This window comes from Zea mays, chromosome 5 (genome assembly GCF_902167145.1).
Source record: "Zea mays cultivar B73 chromosome 5, Zm-B73-REFERENCE-NAM-5.0, whole genome shotgun sequence".
NCBI classification, from domain to species: Eukaryota; Viridiplantae; Streptophyta; class Magnoliopsida; order Poales; family Poaceae; genus Zea; species Zea mays.
The window spans coordinates 66,995,602-67,008,971 of record NC_050100.1 but is presented as its reverse complement, the minus strand read 5'-3'; the positions used below and the strand labels follow the sequence as shown (position 1 = coordinate 67,008,971).

General features: G+C 43.3%; 2 protein-coding genes across 4 annotated transcripts; both read left to right on the top strand.

Moving 5' to 3' along the window:
• The first annotated feature begins 6,230 nt into the window (after window positions 1–6,230).
• Window positions 6,231–7,660, top strand: LOC100283919 (regulator of ribonuclease activity A). Of its 3 annotated transcripts, none has more exons than XM_023302509.2 (2): window positions 6,231–6,470; window positions 6,810–7,660. In XM_023302509.2, exon 2 carries the CDS (start codon window positions 6,829–6,831, stop codon window positions 7,333–7,335), a length of 507 nt encoding a protein of 168 aa, XP_023158277.1. In that variant the 5' UTR covers window positions 6,231–6,470; window positions 6,810–6,828; the 3' UTR covers window positions 7,336–7,660. The 3 variants fall into 3 exon arrangements, with proteins under 3 accessions (XP_023158277.1, NP_001150289.1, NP_001335907.1); NM_001156817.2 differs by having other exon boundaries at window positions 6,279–6,470; window positions 6,804–7,487; NM_001348978.1 differs by having other exon boundaries at window positions 6,326–6,470; window positions 6,807–7,468.
• Window positions 7,661–8,272: 612 nt separating this feature from the next.
• On the top strand, window positions 8,273–11,604 carry LOC118471885 (exosome complex component RRP42-like). The gene is given in 8 exon segments (XM_020538406.2): window positions 8,273–8,309; window positions 8,312–8,397; window positions 8,517–8,573; window positions 8,977–9,069; window positions 9,217–9,295; window positions 10,048–10,172; window positions 10,557–10,700; window positions 11,064–11,604. Coding segments are annotated over 8 exon segments (861 nt in total). The 3' UTR covers window positions 11,304–11,604.
• The last annotated feature ends 1,766 nt before the right edge of the window (window positions 11,605–13,370 follow it).

Sequence of the window (13,370 nt, the reverse complement as noted above, 5' to 3'; positions counted from 1 at the left end):
ATGGCTTCAAAGTCGGAAAGGCCGATCCTACACTCTTTACTAAAACACTTGAAAATGACTTATTTGTATGCCAAATTTATGTTGATGATATTATATTTGGGTCTACTAACGAGTCTACATGTGAAGAGTTTAGTAGGATTATGACACAGAAGTTCGAGATGTCTATGATGGGGGAGTTGAAGTATTTTCTAGGATTTCAAGTAAAACAACTCCAAGAAGGCACCTTCCTAAGCCAAGCAAAGTACACTCAAGACATTCTAACCAAGTTTGGAATGAAGGATGCCAAACCCATCAAAACACCCATGGGAACCAATGGGCATCTCGACCTCGACACGGGAGGTAAGTCCGTGGATCAAAAGGTATACCTGTCGATGATAGGTTCTTTACTCTATTTATGTGCATCTCGACCGGATATTATGCTTTCCGTATGCATGTGTGCAAGATTCCAAGCCGACCCTAAGGAAGCTCACCTTACGGCCGTAAAACGAATCTTGAGATATTTGGCTTACACTCCTAAGTTTGGGCTTTGGTATCCTAGGGGATCCACATTTGATTTGATTGGTTATTCGGATGCCGATTGGGCGGGGTGTAAAATTAATAGGAAGAGCACATCGGGGACTTGCCAGTTCTTGGGAAGATCCTTGGTGTCTTGGGCTTCAAAGAAGCAAAATTCGGTTGCTCTTTCCACCGCCGAAGCCGAGTATATTGCCGCAGGTCATTGTTGCGCGCAATTGCTTTGGATGAGGCAAACCCTGCGGGACTACGGTTACAAATTAACCAAAGTCCCTTTGCTATGTGACAATGAGAGTGCAATCAAAATGGCGGACAATCCCGTCGTGCATAGCCGCACTAAGCACATAGCCATTCGGTATCACTTTTTGAGGGATCACCAACAAAAGGGAGATATCGAGATTTCATACATTAATACTAAAGATCAATTAGCCGATATCTTTACGAAGCCTCTTGATGAACAATCTTTTAACAAACTTAGGCATGAGCTAAATATTCTTGGTTCTAGGAATTTCTTTTGTTAACTTGCACTCATAACTCATATACCTTTGATCATATCTCTTTTATATGCTATGACTAATGTGTTTTCAAGTCTATTTCAAACCAAGTCATAGGTATATTGAAAGGGAATTGGAGTCTTCGGCGAAGACAAAGGCTTCCACTCCGTAACTCATACTTCGTCATCACTCCAAGCAACTCTCTATTCTTTGGGGAGAAATGAGCATCAAACAAAAGGACCGGACTTCATCCTTGGGGGAGAAATGAGCCCAAAGCAAAAGGACCGGACTTCGTCTTTGGTAAAATCTTAACTCATTTATGACCAAAGGGGAAGATAGCACTTCAAGGGCTCTAATGATTCCGTTTTTGGCGATTCATGCCAAAAAGGGGGAGAAATGAGCCCAAAGCAAAAGGACCACCACCACCACCAATTTCAAAAAACTCAGTGTTGAATATTTTCAATTGGTATCCTATTGTGTTCAAAAGGGAGAAAGTAGTATTTCAAAAATGGTATATCAAAACCCTCTTGAAGGGGGAGTTTTGTTTAGTCAAAGAAGAAGCATTTGAAACAGGGGGAGAAAAAGTCAAATCTTGAAAAAGCTTTACAAAAATCTTATTCATTTACCTTTGACTATTTGCAAAAGAACTTTGAAAAGGATTTACAAAAGAATTTGCAAAAACAAAACTCGTGGTGCAAATGTGGTCCAAAATGTTATATAAGAAAGAAACAATCCATGCATATCTCTTAAGTATTTATATTGGCTCAATTCTAAGCAACCTTTACACTTATATTATGCAAACTAGTTCAATTATGCACTTCTCTATTTGCTTTGGTTTGTGTTGGCATCAATCACCAAAAAGGGGGAGATTGAAAGGGAATTAGGCTTACACCTAGTTCCTATATAATTTTGGTGGTTGAATTGCCCAACACAAACAATTGGACTAACTAAGTTTGCCCAAGTGTACAGATTACACAGGTGTAAAAGGTTCACACTCAGCCAATAAAAAGACCAAGTTTTGGATTCAACAAAGGAGCAAAGTGGGAACCGAAGGCCCTCTGGTCTGGGAGCACCGAACTGTCCGGTGTACACCGGACAGTGTCCGGTGCACCACCGGACAGTGTCCAGTGCACCAGAGGACTCCAGCTCAAACTCGTCACCTTCGGGAACTTCCAGAGGCACTCGCGCTATAATTCACCGGACTGTCCGGTGTACACCGGACAGTGTCCGGTGCGCCAAGGAGGAGCAGCCTCAGAAACTCGCCAGCTTTGGGAATCTCCAACGGCTAGTCCGCTAAAATTCACCGGACTGTCCGGTGTGCACCGGACTGTCCGGTGCGACTCCGGAGCAACGGCTATCTCCGCGCCAACGGCTCTCTGCCGCGCATTTAATGCGCGCCCTGCACGCGCAGAGGTCAGGCGCGCCCATACTGGCACACCGGACAGCAAACAGTACGTGTCCGGTGTGCACCGGACACCCAGGCGGGCCCACAAGTCAGAAGCTCCAACGGTCAGAATCCAACGGCAGTGATGACGTGGCAGGGGGCACCGGACTGTCCGGTGTGCACCGGACTGTCCGGTGCGCCATCGAACAGACAGCCTCCCAACGGCCACATTTGGTGGTTGGGGCTATAAATACCCCAACCACCCCACCATTCATTGCATCCAAGTTTTCCACTTCCCAACTACTACAAGAGCTCTAGCATTCAATTCTAGACACACCAAAGAGATCAAATCCTCTCCAAATTCCACACAACGCCATAGTGATTAGAGAGAGAAATTTGCCGTGTTCTTTTGAGCTCTTGCGCTTGGATTGCTTCTTTTCTTTCTCACTTGCTCTTGTGATCAAAACTCAATTGTAACCAAGGCAAGAGGCACCAATTGTGTGGTGGCCCTTGCGGGGAAGTTTTGTTCCCGTTTGATTGAGAAGAAGAAAAGCTCACTCGGTCCGAGGGACCGTTTGAGAGAGGGAAGGGTTGAAAGAGACCCGGCCTTTGTGGCCTCCTCAACGTGGAGTAGGTTTGCGAGAACCGAACCTCGGTAAAACAAATCCGCGTGTCTCACTTGTTTATTCGCTTGCGATTTGTTTGCGCCCTCTCTCGCGGACTCGATTTTATTTCTAACGCTAACCCGGCTTGTAGTTGTGTTTATATTTGTAAATTTTAGTTTCGCCCTATTCACCCCCCCTCTAGGCGACTATCAAGAAGGTCAGAGGGGCACCGGACTGTCCGGTGCCGTATGAGGACAAAGCCTCCAACTGTCGACCAGCTCCAAGCCCTAACGACAGGGTGACGTGGCGGCGCACCGGACACTGTCCGGTGGCGCACCGGACTGTCTGGTGCGCCCATCGCCAGCAGCCTTCTCCAACGGCTACAATTTGGTTGGTGGCTACAAATTCCACCCCAACCGGCCACTTCAAGGTGTGGGAGTCCAAGCAACATTCCAAGTCATATAGTTGACATATCCAAGCCCTCCCAACCACCTCTATTCATTGATCCATCCTATACATAAGATTTAGACCACTTCAACCTACACAAGTACCACAAAAGAGAGAACAAGCAAAAGAAAGCTTCTCGTGTGAGTTTAACAATAGTGCCTTGTGAGATTCATCGAGAGAAAGTGTGTGCTACATCTTGTGTTCATTTGTGCGTGGAGTTTTGACTCCCATTGAACTTCCTCCAAAGTTTTGGAGGCTTGTAAAGCTAGCAAGAGACACCTAAGAGTGTGGTGATCCTTGCGGGGTCTTAAGTGATCCTTGAGAAGAAGAAGAGCTCGCCGGTCTTGGTGTTCGGTGGAGAGAGGGAAAGGGTTGAAAGAGACCCGTCCTTAGTGGACTTCTCAACGGGGACTAGGCCTTCGAGGGCCGAACCTCGGTAAAACAAATCACCCGTATCCCTTGTGTTTATTGCTTGTGATTTGTTTGTTCTCTCCCTTTCTAAGTTCTCTTGCGCTACTCTTTGCTAATATTATTTTGTGTTGCTTCAAGTTAAATTCTCATTTAGAGAAGCAACTCCTTGCAAGAAAGAACTTGTGTTTATCCTCTTTTTGTCTAGAGCCCTCTTGCATTATTCTCTACTTCTAGTAGTATTGCTATTGATTAAATTCTGCACTCTTTGAAAACTATACTCGTTGCAAGCAAAGGACTTAGTTTTGCACTCCGATAATTGTGTTTCTTGTTCCAATCACTAATCAAGGGATCTAGTTTGTATTTATACTTATAATTTTGAGGTTTCGCCTATTCACCCTCCTCTAGGCGACTTTCAACCATGTTTCTAGCATGAACATGCCAGCATGGTGCCATCAACAACTTCCCTGTTAGCTCACGGTACACCATGCTCCAGCCTGTCCCCTGGTTATCACTAATTCAGTCATCTGTGGTGCTGATTGTGTTCCCAAGATGCACTGAAATAGAGCAAGATCAAATGAGGATGAAGTTACTGTGTAGAGATTTTTGTTCCCCCTTTGTAGCAGCATCCATGGATTTTTATTTGCGCAGAATTACTCTCTTTTACTGGTTCATTCAATAATTCAATTTGTTGCTTGGAAACCACTGTATAATAAATACAAATGCTATGGTATGATTTTGTGAATTCTGATCGCTCCTTTTCTTGTTAGCATGAATTCTTGTAATTTGGCATGTCTTTTTGGTTTTGCATATATGGTCTGGTCTTGAAAGAATCCTGTACGGATGAATGATGCAGTAGGATGGTAGCTTGTAGTACAGGAACGGGTTGGTAGGCCAACTTTGAGATTTGCATCATGCTGCGAGGAAATTATTGATAGAGAAATCAAAGCAACAAATTCGTGTTCTGGAGACTGTTCATGCACAATATCTTGCCATTATGGCACTATCAAGATCTCTCAATATGTTTTTGCTTCTGTTTTTGTCTCCTAAAAAATGATTGTGTCTGGTCATTCACTCATTCTTCTTGTAGAATTCAAGTTTCTATCTTCAAATCTGAATTGAATTTAAATGAAAGTGACACGAGAAACATGATTCATGTTTCTTTTGTCTTATTTTGATGTTTTCTCACCTAAAGATATGTGCTCATTCCTGAAATTGACTGTGCTATTGTGTTCATGGCAATTTGTATTTTTGAATTTCAATATATTTTATTATAACATGTTCACTCCGTAGCAACGCACGGACATTCACCTAGTTAAACATTATGAATATAGGTGTGGTTTGATGTGATGTCTGTCAACATGGGTACGTGTTTGCTTCACTCTCCGCACAACGCCCGTTGTCATCCCTCATATATACCATGAAAACAAATATAAACAGCCTTCCCCCTACTCATGAATCATTCGGCAATTTGTACCCTCCATCTCAAACTATAATTCGTTTGTTAAGTTTCACCAACTTGTCTTATTCATTTTTTTTGCGAAAAATGAAAAAAAATCAAAGCCATATTTAAAGTGCAGTATATGCTAAACCATATCACAATAAATAATAATAATTATGAAGTTTTTTAATACAATAAGTCAGTTAAATTTGTATTAAAAAGGTCAAACGAATTATAGACTGAAAAGGAGGGAGTACTTTACTAGAGGAAGAAAAACTCTCACATATGATATTTATGGAGAACAACAATATTGTACTTATGGTATGTTTTTGTCTTTTGTGAGGAAAAAAATCACTTGAGTGGATGAACATGCAAAAAACCAAAAATCAAGTTCCGAAGTGAAAAGGAATCGATGGAAAGTAGAATGGAAAGTAGAGATGGTAACAGGAACCTGATGTTCGATTCCACGAGAAATTCTTTTAGTAAGGATGAAGATAAGAAAGTTTTTATTTCTCCAACTTGTATGTGACGATATTTCCATGTAATGCTAGTGATAAAAATAAATAATTATCTTTTCAAAAGATCACTAATTATATAAGTATGTTTATTTTAATATACACATAGTAATTTATTACATCCAATAATATGTATAAATGACAATGTTTTAGATTTATAATAAAGAACACACATTTTAATTATAATTTAAGTGAGGATAAAAATTCTCGTTAGGATTTGTTCGGTTTGGAATGGATTAAGGGAGCACCTCTACCAATCTCAATCAATTCATTTCAAACTTTAAGGATTTACAAACATACGTTTATGGAGATCTTTCATCATGGGATATGAAACTATTTATTGACGGAGAATTTTTCGTTGCCTTCCTTCCTGTAATGAGAAGTGAAAAAATAAAAAATAGACGAACGAAAAACAACTGGCTCGAGAGCGAGAGGGACTGTACGCTGGACCGCCGGCATCAGGATGAGAGCAACCGAAGCGCACTGCCCAGTCCCAGCTGCCTAGGTCTGCCGCCTGTCTTGACCCCACCCACTGGCCACTTCCCCTCCTGTCCGTTCCCAAATCCCGTCCCCTCCACCCGCACTCCATTGGCGCCGCTCCCCTCCCCTCGCCGCCGCCGGAGATCTGATCCGATCCGATCCGATCCGTTTGTGCTTGTGCTGGTGAGTCATCCTTCCTATCGCTATCCTTGTCCTTTGGTATTATACTGTATTATTATTGTCTAATCAGATCCAAGGTAGCAATTTCTATCCCCTTCCCTATACACTCCAGTCATATTCATAGAGTAGACAATAACGAAATCACGACCCCGAGCGCGAAAGGAAAGGAAAGGCAGGTAGTAGATGCATAAGTAAGTGCTAGCCCGTATTGCGCCGGTGACTGCACCACAATCACATGTTCCTCTGGGCCAAGAATCGAATGCACAACCCTGACTGAGTGACGGGGAATCAATCTCCTTGTGTTCAGTGTTTGATTTCCCTGTCTTCTCATGACAGCAGCAGGAGTGAGAAGTAAAAAAATATGGCTGCCCTGCCACTGGCCACCGCCGAAGTATGCGACGCTAACCCTCACCTGATCATGAACGGCGAGCTCCGCGCGCTCCAGCCAATCTTCCAGATCTACGGACGGCGCCAGGTCTTCGCCGGCCCCATCGTCACGCTCAAGGTCTACGAGGACAACGTCCTGGTCCGCGAGTTCCTCGAGGAGAAAGGCCACGGTAGGGTCCTCGTGGTCGACGGCGGCGGCAGCATGCGCTGCGCCATCCTTGGCGGCAACCCCGTCCAGCAGGCGCAGAACAACGGGTGGGCTGGTATCCTGGTCAACGGCTGCATCAGGGACGTGGATGAGATCAACGGCTGCGACATCGGTGTCCGGGCTCTCAGCTCGCACCCTATGAAGGCCAACAAGAAGGGGATGGGCGAGAAGCACGTCCCCGTCAACATCGCTGGAACCAGGATTTGCGACGGCGAGTGGCTCTACGCCGATCCCGATGGCATTCTTGTCTCCAGGACGGAACTCACCGTGTAGACAGACACCTGGTTGTATGTGTGTGTGTATAAGGAATCGGGCGCTCTTGCTGTTAAGCCCGAGCTTGCAATAATGGATTCTTGCTGGATCACACATTTATACTTAGAATAATCGAATGCTTGCTTCCTTGGTTACAAGATGTTCTTGGACAATTCTTTTTTTTGTTCCTTGTCAATTTTCTATTCCGGCGACGAAGTTGATTAAACTATAGATCCCCTTGTTGGTGTAGTTCTGAAGCTGAGTGTTCTGTGTCTTGGCCCTGTGCCTTTGTTCAAGTCTGTATTTCATCTTTTGAAAAGAAGCTTAGACGCATACTATTAATTAATCTGATTAATCTTATGTCCCTTTGATATTTGGATGTTGATATTGGAGGACATAGAATTTTATAAAGCTGATTCTAATTTCCAATTTCATGCTCCAATATCTGCATCTCTGAACGGAGTATTAGCGAATTCAGCTCAACATATGCCAATAATGCCATTGCCCTCAAGGTTCAAGAGCAAAAGCAGGTTGATTTGGCACTTATTTAAAGTATACACATAGTGGCAAATTTAGAAGAAATTTAGGGCACCGGTTTGCAATTCTGTGAAGTTATTTATTAGTTTTAGCAGGATGGCCATTGTGCCATGACTGTTTCTGTTGGGTAGGTGGCAGACTATAAAATTTCCCAACGCTGCGTTCACCCCTGCCGCTCTCTTCTCCCGCTCTCTCGCCTCCTGTAGCTAGGCCAGGTCTCAGTGCTCATTCTCACTCCCTTCAAATTACCGGTGACGAGTATCCACTAAGTACGCACACCCCTTCCCTCGAGTTCCCGCTATTTGGCTTTCGTACTGGGCTGTGATCCAGTTACGAGACATAACTGAGTAGCACTCTAGGTGTTCGACGGAATGCCTCTGGCACCGGTTGTGTTCATTTCTGTCCCGCAGTGTCCAGGACGATGGTGGGCCTCTCTGAAGGGGAGAAACACTTCATCCGCGCGGCATTGCACAGGACTTTCGCACTGATGGACGTAGGCGGCTGCAGTTCCGGTCCCTTTCCGTCGAAACCGGAGTCATTCCACAGTTAGGTTTCACAACTTGTTTTGGGGCAGGCACCCACAAGCCTCTCTCTTTTCCTTTTTTTTTTCTGGAATGCCCCTGTGCCTGCGCGTTTATGCTGCTTCGGATTGGTGATTGTTACAGGCGAATGGCTCAGCGCGTGTTAGGTTGGGGGCCACTGAAATAATCGCTAGTGTCAAGGTAAGAGCCTGCCTCCGCTTGCATTTTGCTGCAAATAGGGCAAGGCAAGTATTTTCTTTTCATGTCTAGTTCAGTCCTCTCTGATGTTCCCAAGACAGTGAGGTTGTCAGTTATTGATTGTTAATAAGCATTAGACACGTATGTTGCAAAGATAATGCTTTAACTCGATTTTGTTATGTAAATCTGTTAACCCTGAAATCTCAATGCAAGTTTTGTTTGATCCATCTCAGTGGCAATAAACATTATGTTAGAGAGTCAACAAGTTGGTGTCTATCTGTCTACTGATATTGTTACTACTTAGATAAACTCGATAAAATAAACTCATTGCAAATAGAGTGTTGTATCTCTTCCATGGTGTCATTTTATTTGACTTTCTATGTTTTCGATGGCTTGGCATCTGCAGGCTGAACTAGGAAAACCAAGCATTCTTCACCCTGACAAAGGAAAAGTTGACATTTTTGTCGACTGTAGTCCAACCGCTGAGCCTCTGTTTGAGGTTGGCGATTTGCTGTGGCTGGATCGGATGAAAATAACCAACAGTCTAATATATTACTTGTGTTCATCATATACCCAATGTTTGGCACTGTAGTCTGGACTTTACTTCTGTATGCATATCTTATTTCCTTTATTTGGAATTTTCTAGGGTAGAGGCTCTGAAGAATTGTCTGCTGAGCTCTCTGTTTCCCTGCAAAGATGCTTGTTGGGTGGTAAAAGTGGTGCTGGTAAGATATAACTTCATTGCCTCCCTAAAATCCTTGTATTTGACGTGGTCTGCGTACGGTGATCTCCTTTAGTTTGATATTCCTAATGTCTTTATTGTTTATATTTATCATCAGTTATAACTACTACTTGGACATGAGTGTCATCATTATTTGTGTCGTTACGACTGGTAGTACAATTGATTAGATGTATTTTCCTTAGGTTAAACTTTTGCTAAGCAGTGAATTATACCTATCAATTTGGATGTACGTTATCATTTATTAAGCATGTTTGCTTGGATACGCAAACTAGAGCGGCATCACATATCAGTACCGTTTGCCATTGCCATGCCTGTTTAATTGCAGGCGTACATAATAATGTTGCAAGTGTTATTATGGATGACATATACAAAAAAATAATTAATTAATTAGTGCCATTATTTCTGCCAGTCATACTACATTTCATATAAAGGTGATTTTAGTGCGCTGTAGTTGTTGAACTTTCATATCTGTTACTGTCCTTCAAATTTCCAGGTTTTTGGGGAGATTTCATTTAGAGATTAGCGTGTTAACCAGTTATTCTTTGATCCAGACTTATAGTCAAGAAATCTTTAATGAGAAATTGATTCTCATGTTGGTATCCAACTGTTTGTGTGTATACACTTTTCTTTCAATTTAAACTTATACCAACAATATTTTGTTGCCATTTAATTGACTATGCTGCATTGAATTGATAACACATCTGTCAGCATCAAGTAACAACATTCTCATTTCAGGTGCTGCAATTGATCTGTCATCCCTAATTGTTGTTGATGGAAAGGTCTGCTGGGATCTGTACATTGATGGGCTTGTGGTCAGTTCTGATGGTAATTTGCTAGATGCGCTAGCTGTTGCGATAAAGGTGACTTTTTGACTTGTATTGCTTGTTACTTGCAGTTTTAAATTTCGTATTTTCTTGCAACTGTTTGAATGGAGCCTATAATTTCTACTTTTAGTTTGTGCTAGCTTAACAATACCCAGTGAGCTGTGTATATGATTGAGTTACTACCCCAAAATTCACCGATTCATTTCTTCTGTGAATCCCACTTTGTTGTTTAAGAGTCTGGTCAAGTGACATGACAACCCTTGGCATATCCTCAGACCATTCTATTCGAGATAAAGTGTTTTTTTTCCTTTATGTAAAACACAAAAAATCCATGCTATGACTGATGGGCAGTGCATTAGTTGGACACAATACGATGCAATTAGCACATTTGTAGGGTGCTAACATTCCATGTACATGCAGGTTGCTTTGAGTGATACAGGTATACCAAAAGTTAATGTTTCTGTTAGTGCTGCATCTGATGAGGAACCTGAAGTTGATGTAAGTGATGAGGAATTTCTGCAGTTTGACACATCCGGTGTGCCTATTATTATTACATTAACCAAGGTAATGTGTTCCTTACCGAACTATTTATTCTTTGGTGTTGAGTACTTGAGTATGAGTAGACATACGCATTATTGATTGCATGATGTTCGCGTGCAAAGTGTTAAAAAGTGGTCCAACCTCTAGCGTATGTATCTTGAGAGTTTTGAGATACAAAATATTGAGTAGCTTCAATACTATTCATGTCACACTAGACTTATCAGTTGAGAGTGCCCCTGCATGCATTGACACGTGAAGAACACTACCCAGGAAACAATTGGCCACCACCGGCAACAAAAAAAATGCCCTATTTTATGCTTTTTCTCCTGCTGCAGTATCTACGAAAATTCAGGTCAGTGCCCTGTACACGCATGTTTCATATTTCAGGTGGGTCGGCACTACATCGTTGATGCCACCTCAGAGGAAGAATCCCAGATGAGTTCTGCAGTGTCGGTGTCAGTCAACAGGCATGGCCAGATATGCGGGCTTACCAAGAGGGGAGGGGCAGGGCTGGATCCAAGCGTCATCTTCGACATGATATCTGTCGCCAAGCATGTGAGCCAGCAGTTCATCTCCCTCTTGGATTCAGAGATTGCCGCCGCCGAAGCTGAAGAAGAGGCTCAGTGATTGATGAAAAGGAAAAAGGACTGGTTGCGTAAATGCTCGTGTGTTCCAACTTCAACCAAATGCTGTAGAAATCTTCAGGAATTTGGTTCCATTTTTATGTTATTATTAGTAGTAGTAAACACCGAGGATTTGGATCCTGGGAACGAACGACGTCGTGTTGGCTTTGGCTGGGCTCAGAGGAACGAATACTGAATCTTGGGTCTGATGATCTGATCCTCTTGTGCCCCCAATCCGATGATAAATTTGGCCCCTCTCACACCAAACCAAACACTATGGATTTCCTCCATCCGTTTTCAAACAATTTCGCACGCAATTTTGAATCTGATTTCCACATACTAGTGCATTGTGTGTGGCATGAATAGGTGAATAGCAATAATCTTCCATCGGCATGTGAAATGCTTATGACTTCATCGATGGGTCGAGCTGAGTACAACATAGCATGAATGAAGAAACCCACTCTTTGAATTATGATTTACAAAGTCATTTTGCTCTCTATATTTACAAAGCATGAATGAAGAAACCCAAGGACACTCCCGCACCTAGGAGAAGCAGTCTGCAAGTAATGGTCTAAGGCACTCGGCCTCTGATGACTCATTGATGAGGATATCACTTCAATACATATAATATATGGATCGATAACCACCCAGAGTTAATGTCATTGCAGCTACAACAGTTAATGTCATTGCAGCTACAACAGTTAATCTGGTTCCTGTATTTATATCTTTCACCGAGCAGAGAGCCGAGGCCAAGGTCCGGGGCTCGGACACGTACCCGAACCTGTCCGATGGAGGAGCTATCCGAGTCGTAGTGGTTGGAGCAGTGGTAAGTATGGCAAAAAGCTCTTGGCAATACGTAGGGTATCTGGCGTCAGCTCTATAGTTTTTTGGTGACGTTGGGTATCCTTTTGTCTATATTATCAAGGCCGAAGCCACGCTTGGGCGAGGCGGAAGTCTTCCCGAGGCCATGTTCGAGCCTACTCTGGGGCTTGCAGTCACGCAGGGAACAGTTGAAGGAGCGGCCTTCTGCGGTATTCATGGGGGGTGGTGGTGGTGGTAGGTGGCTGAGGCAGAGTTTGCTTCGAGGCGAGGCAGAGTTTGCTCCGAGGCTGAGGCCGGCTTCGGGTGAAGCGTAATTTCCTCTCGAGGGCCAGACCATGCTTTGACGTACGAGGGTCCCATTCAGAGTTGGCAAACGACATGGGGGAGCAGTAGTCGTTATTCTCGGGCATGCGTCATCGTAGTTGGTGAAAGTGGACGGGACTGCAGTCCTATCGCCCCTGTTTGACACGATGTCACGTGGGGTAGGTATACACATTGAATGCTCAAGTTCTCGGGCATGCCTTTCATAACATTGAAACGACGGTTCCGTGGAGAGGGGACCTCGGATGGGACGAGGATTTCCTCGAGCGCTGCCCTTGCCTGAGGGTGAGCTCGAGCGAGGCGGAGTTTCGAGTGACCCCCGAGTGAGGGCTCGGACGAATCATGGCTCATACTTTCTTGACCTGAGGGAATATGTATGACGGTACTCTAGGGGTTAAGCGCGTTTAGGTGTGTGATCCAGTTACCCCTAATTACGATACCCGATAAGAGCGTTTTTAAGGTTTCGATATGTTGGGTGGTCAGCCCTTGGTCCCATGTTGGTAGGATGCACCGTAGAGTTAGCCTATAATAATCCTGATGGCAAGAGCTAAAGGTATTGGCTTTTCTTGGTCTCAATCGTGTAAAGCGTAAAGATAGATAGAGGAGAGGAGAGATAGAGTTTCTCTGTATATAATATGATGAAAAAATCACTATATTTATAGGAGTCACACATGGATTTATTTACCGAACGAGAAGTACGGTTTGTGGGTAAATTTATTGTTATTGCTCACGTACAAGCAGCAGTTCTCGCTCCGGTTTTTGGTATATCCGGTTGCTAAATTTTAAAAAATGTGAAAGCCATTTTTTTAAATCAAAACACAATTTCGTTACAGCAAAAACAAAAAGGTAATCCCTGGAGGTACACCATCGAAGTTATAGAAGAGAAAATCTTTTGTATATTTAAAGTAGAGGAGAATATGTCTTGTCT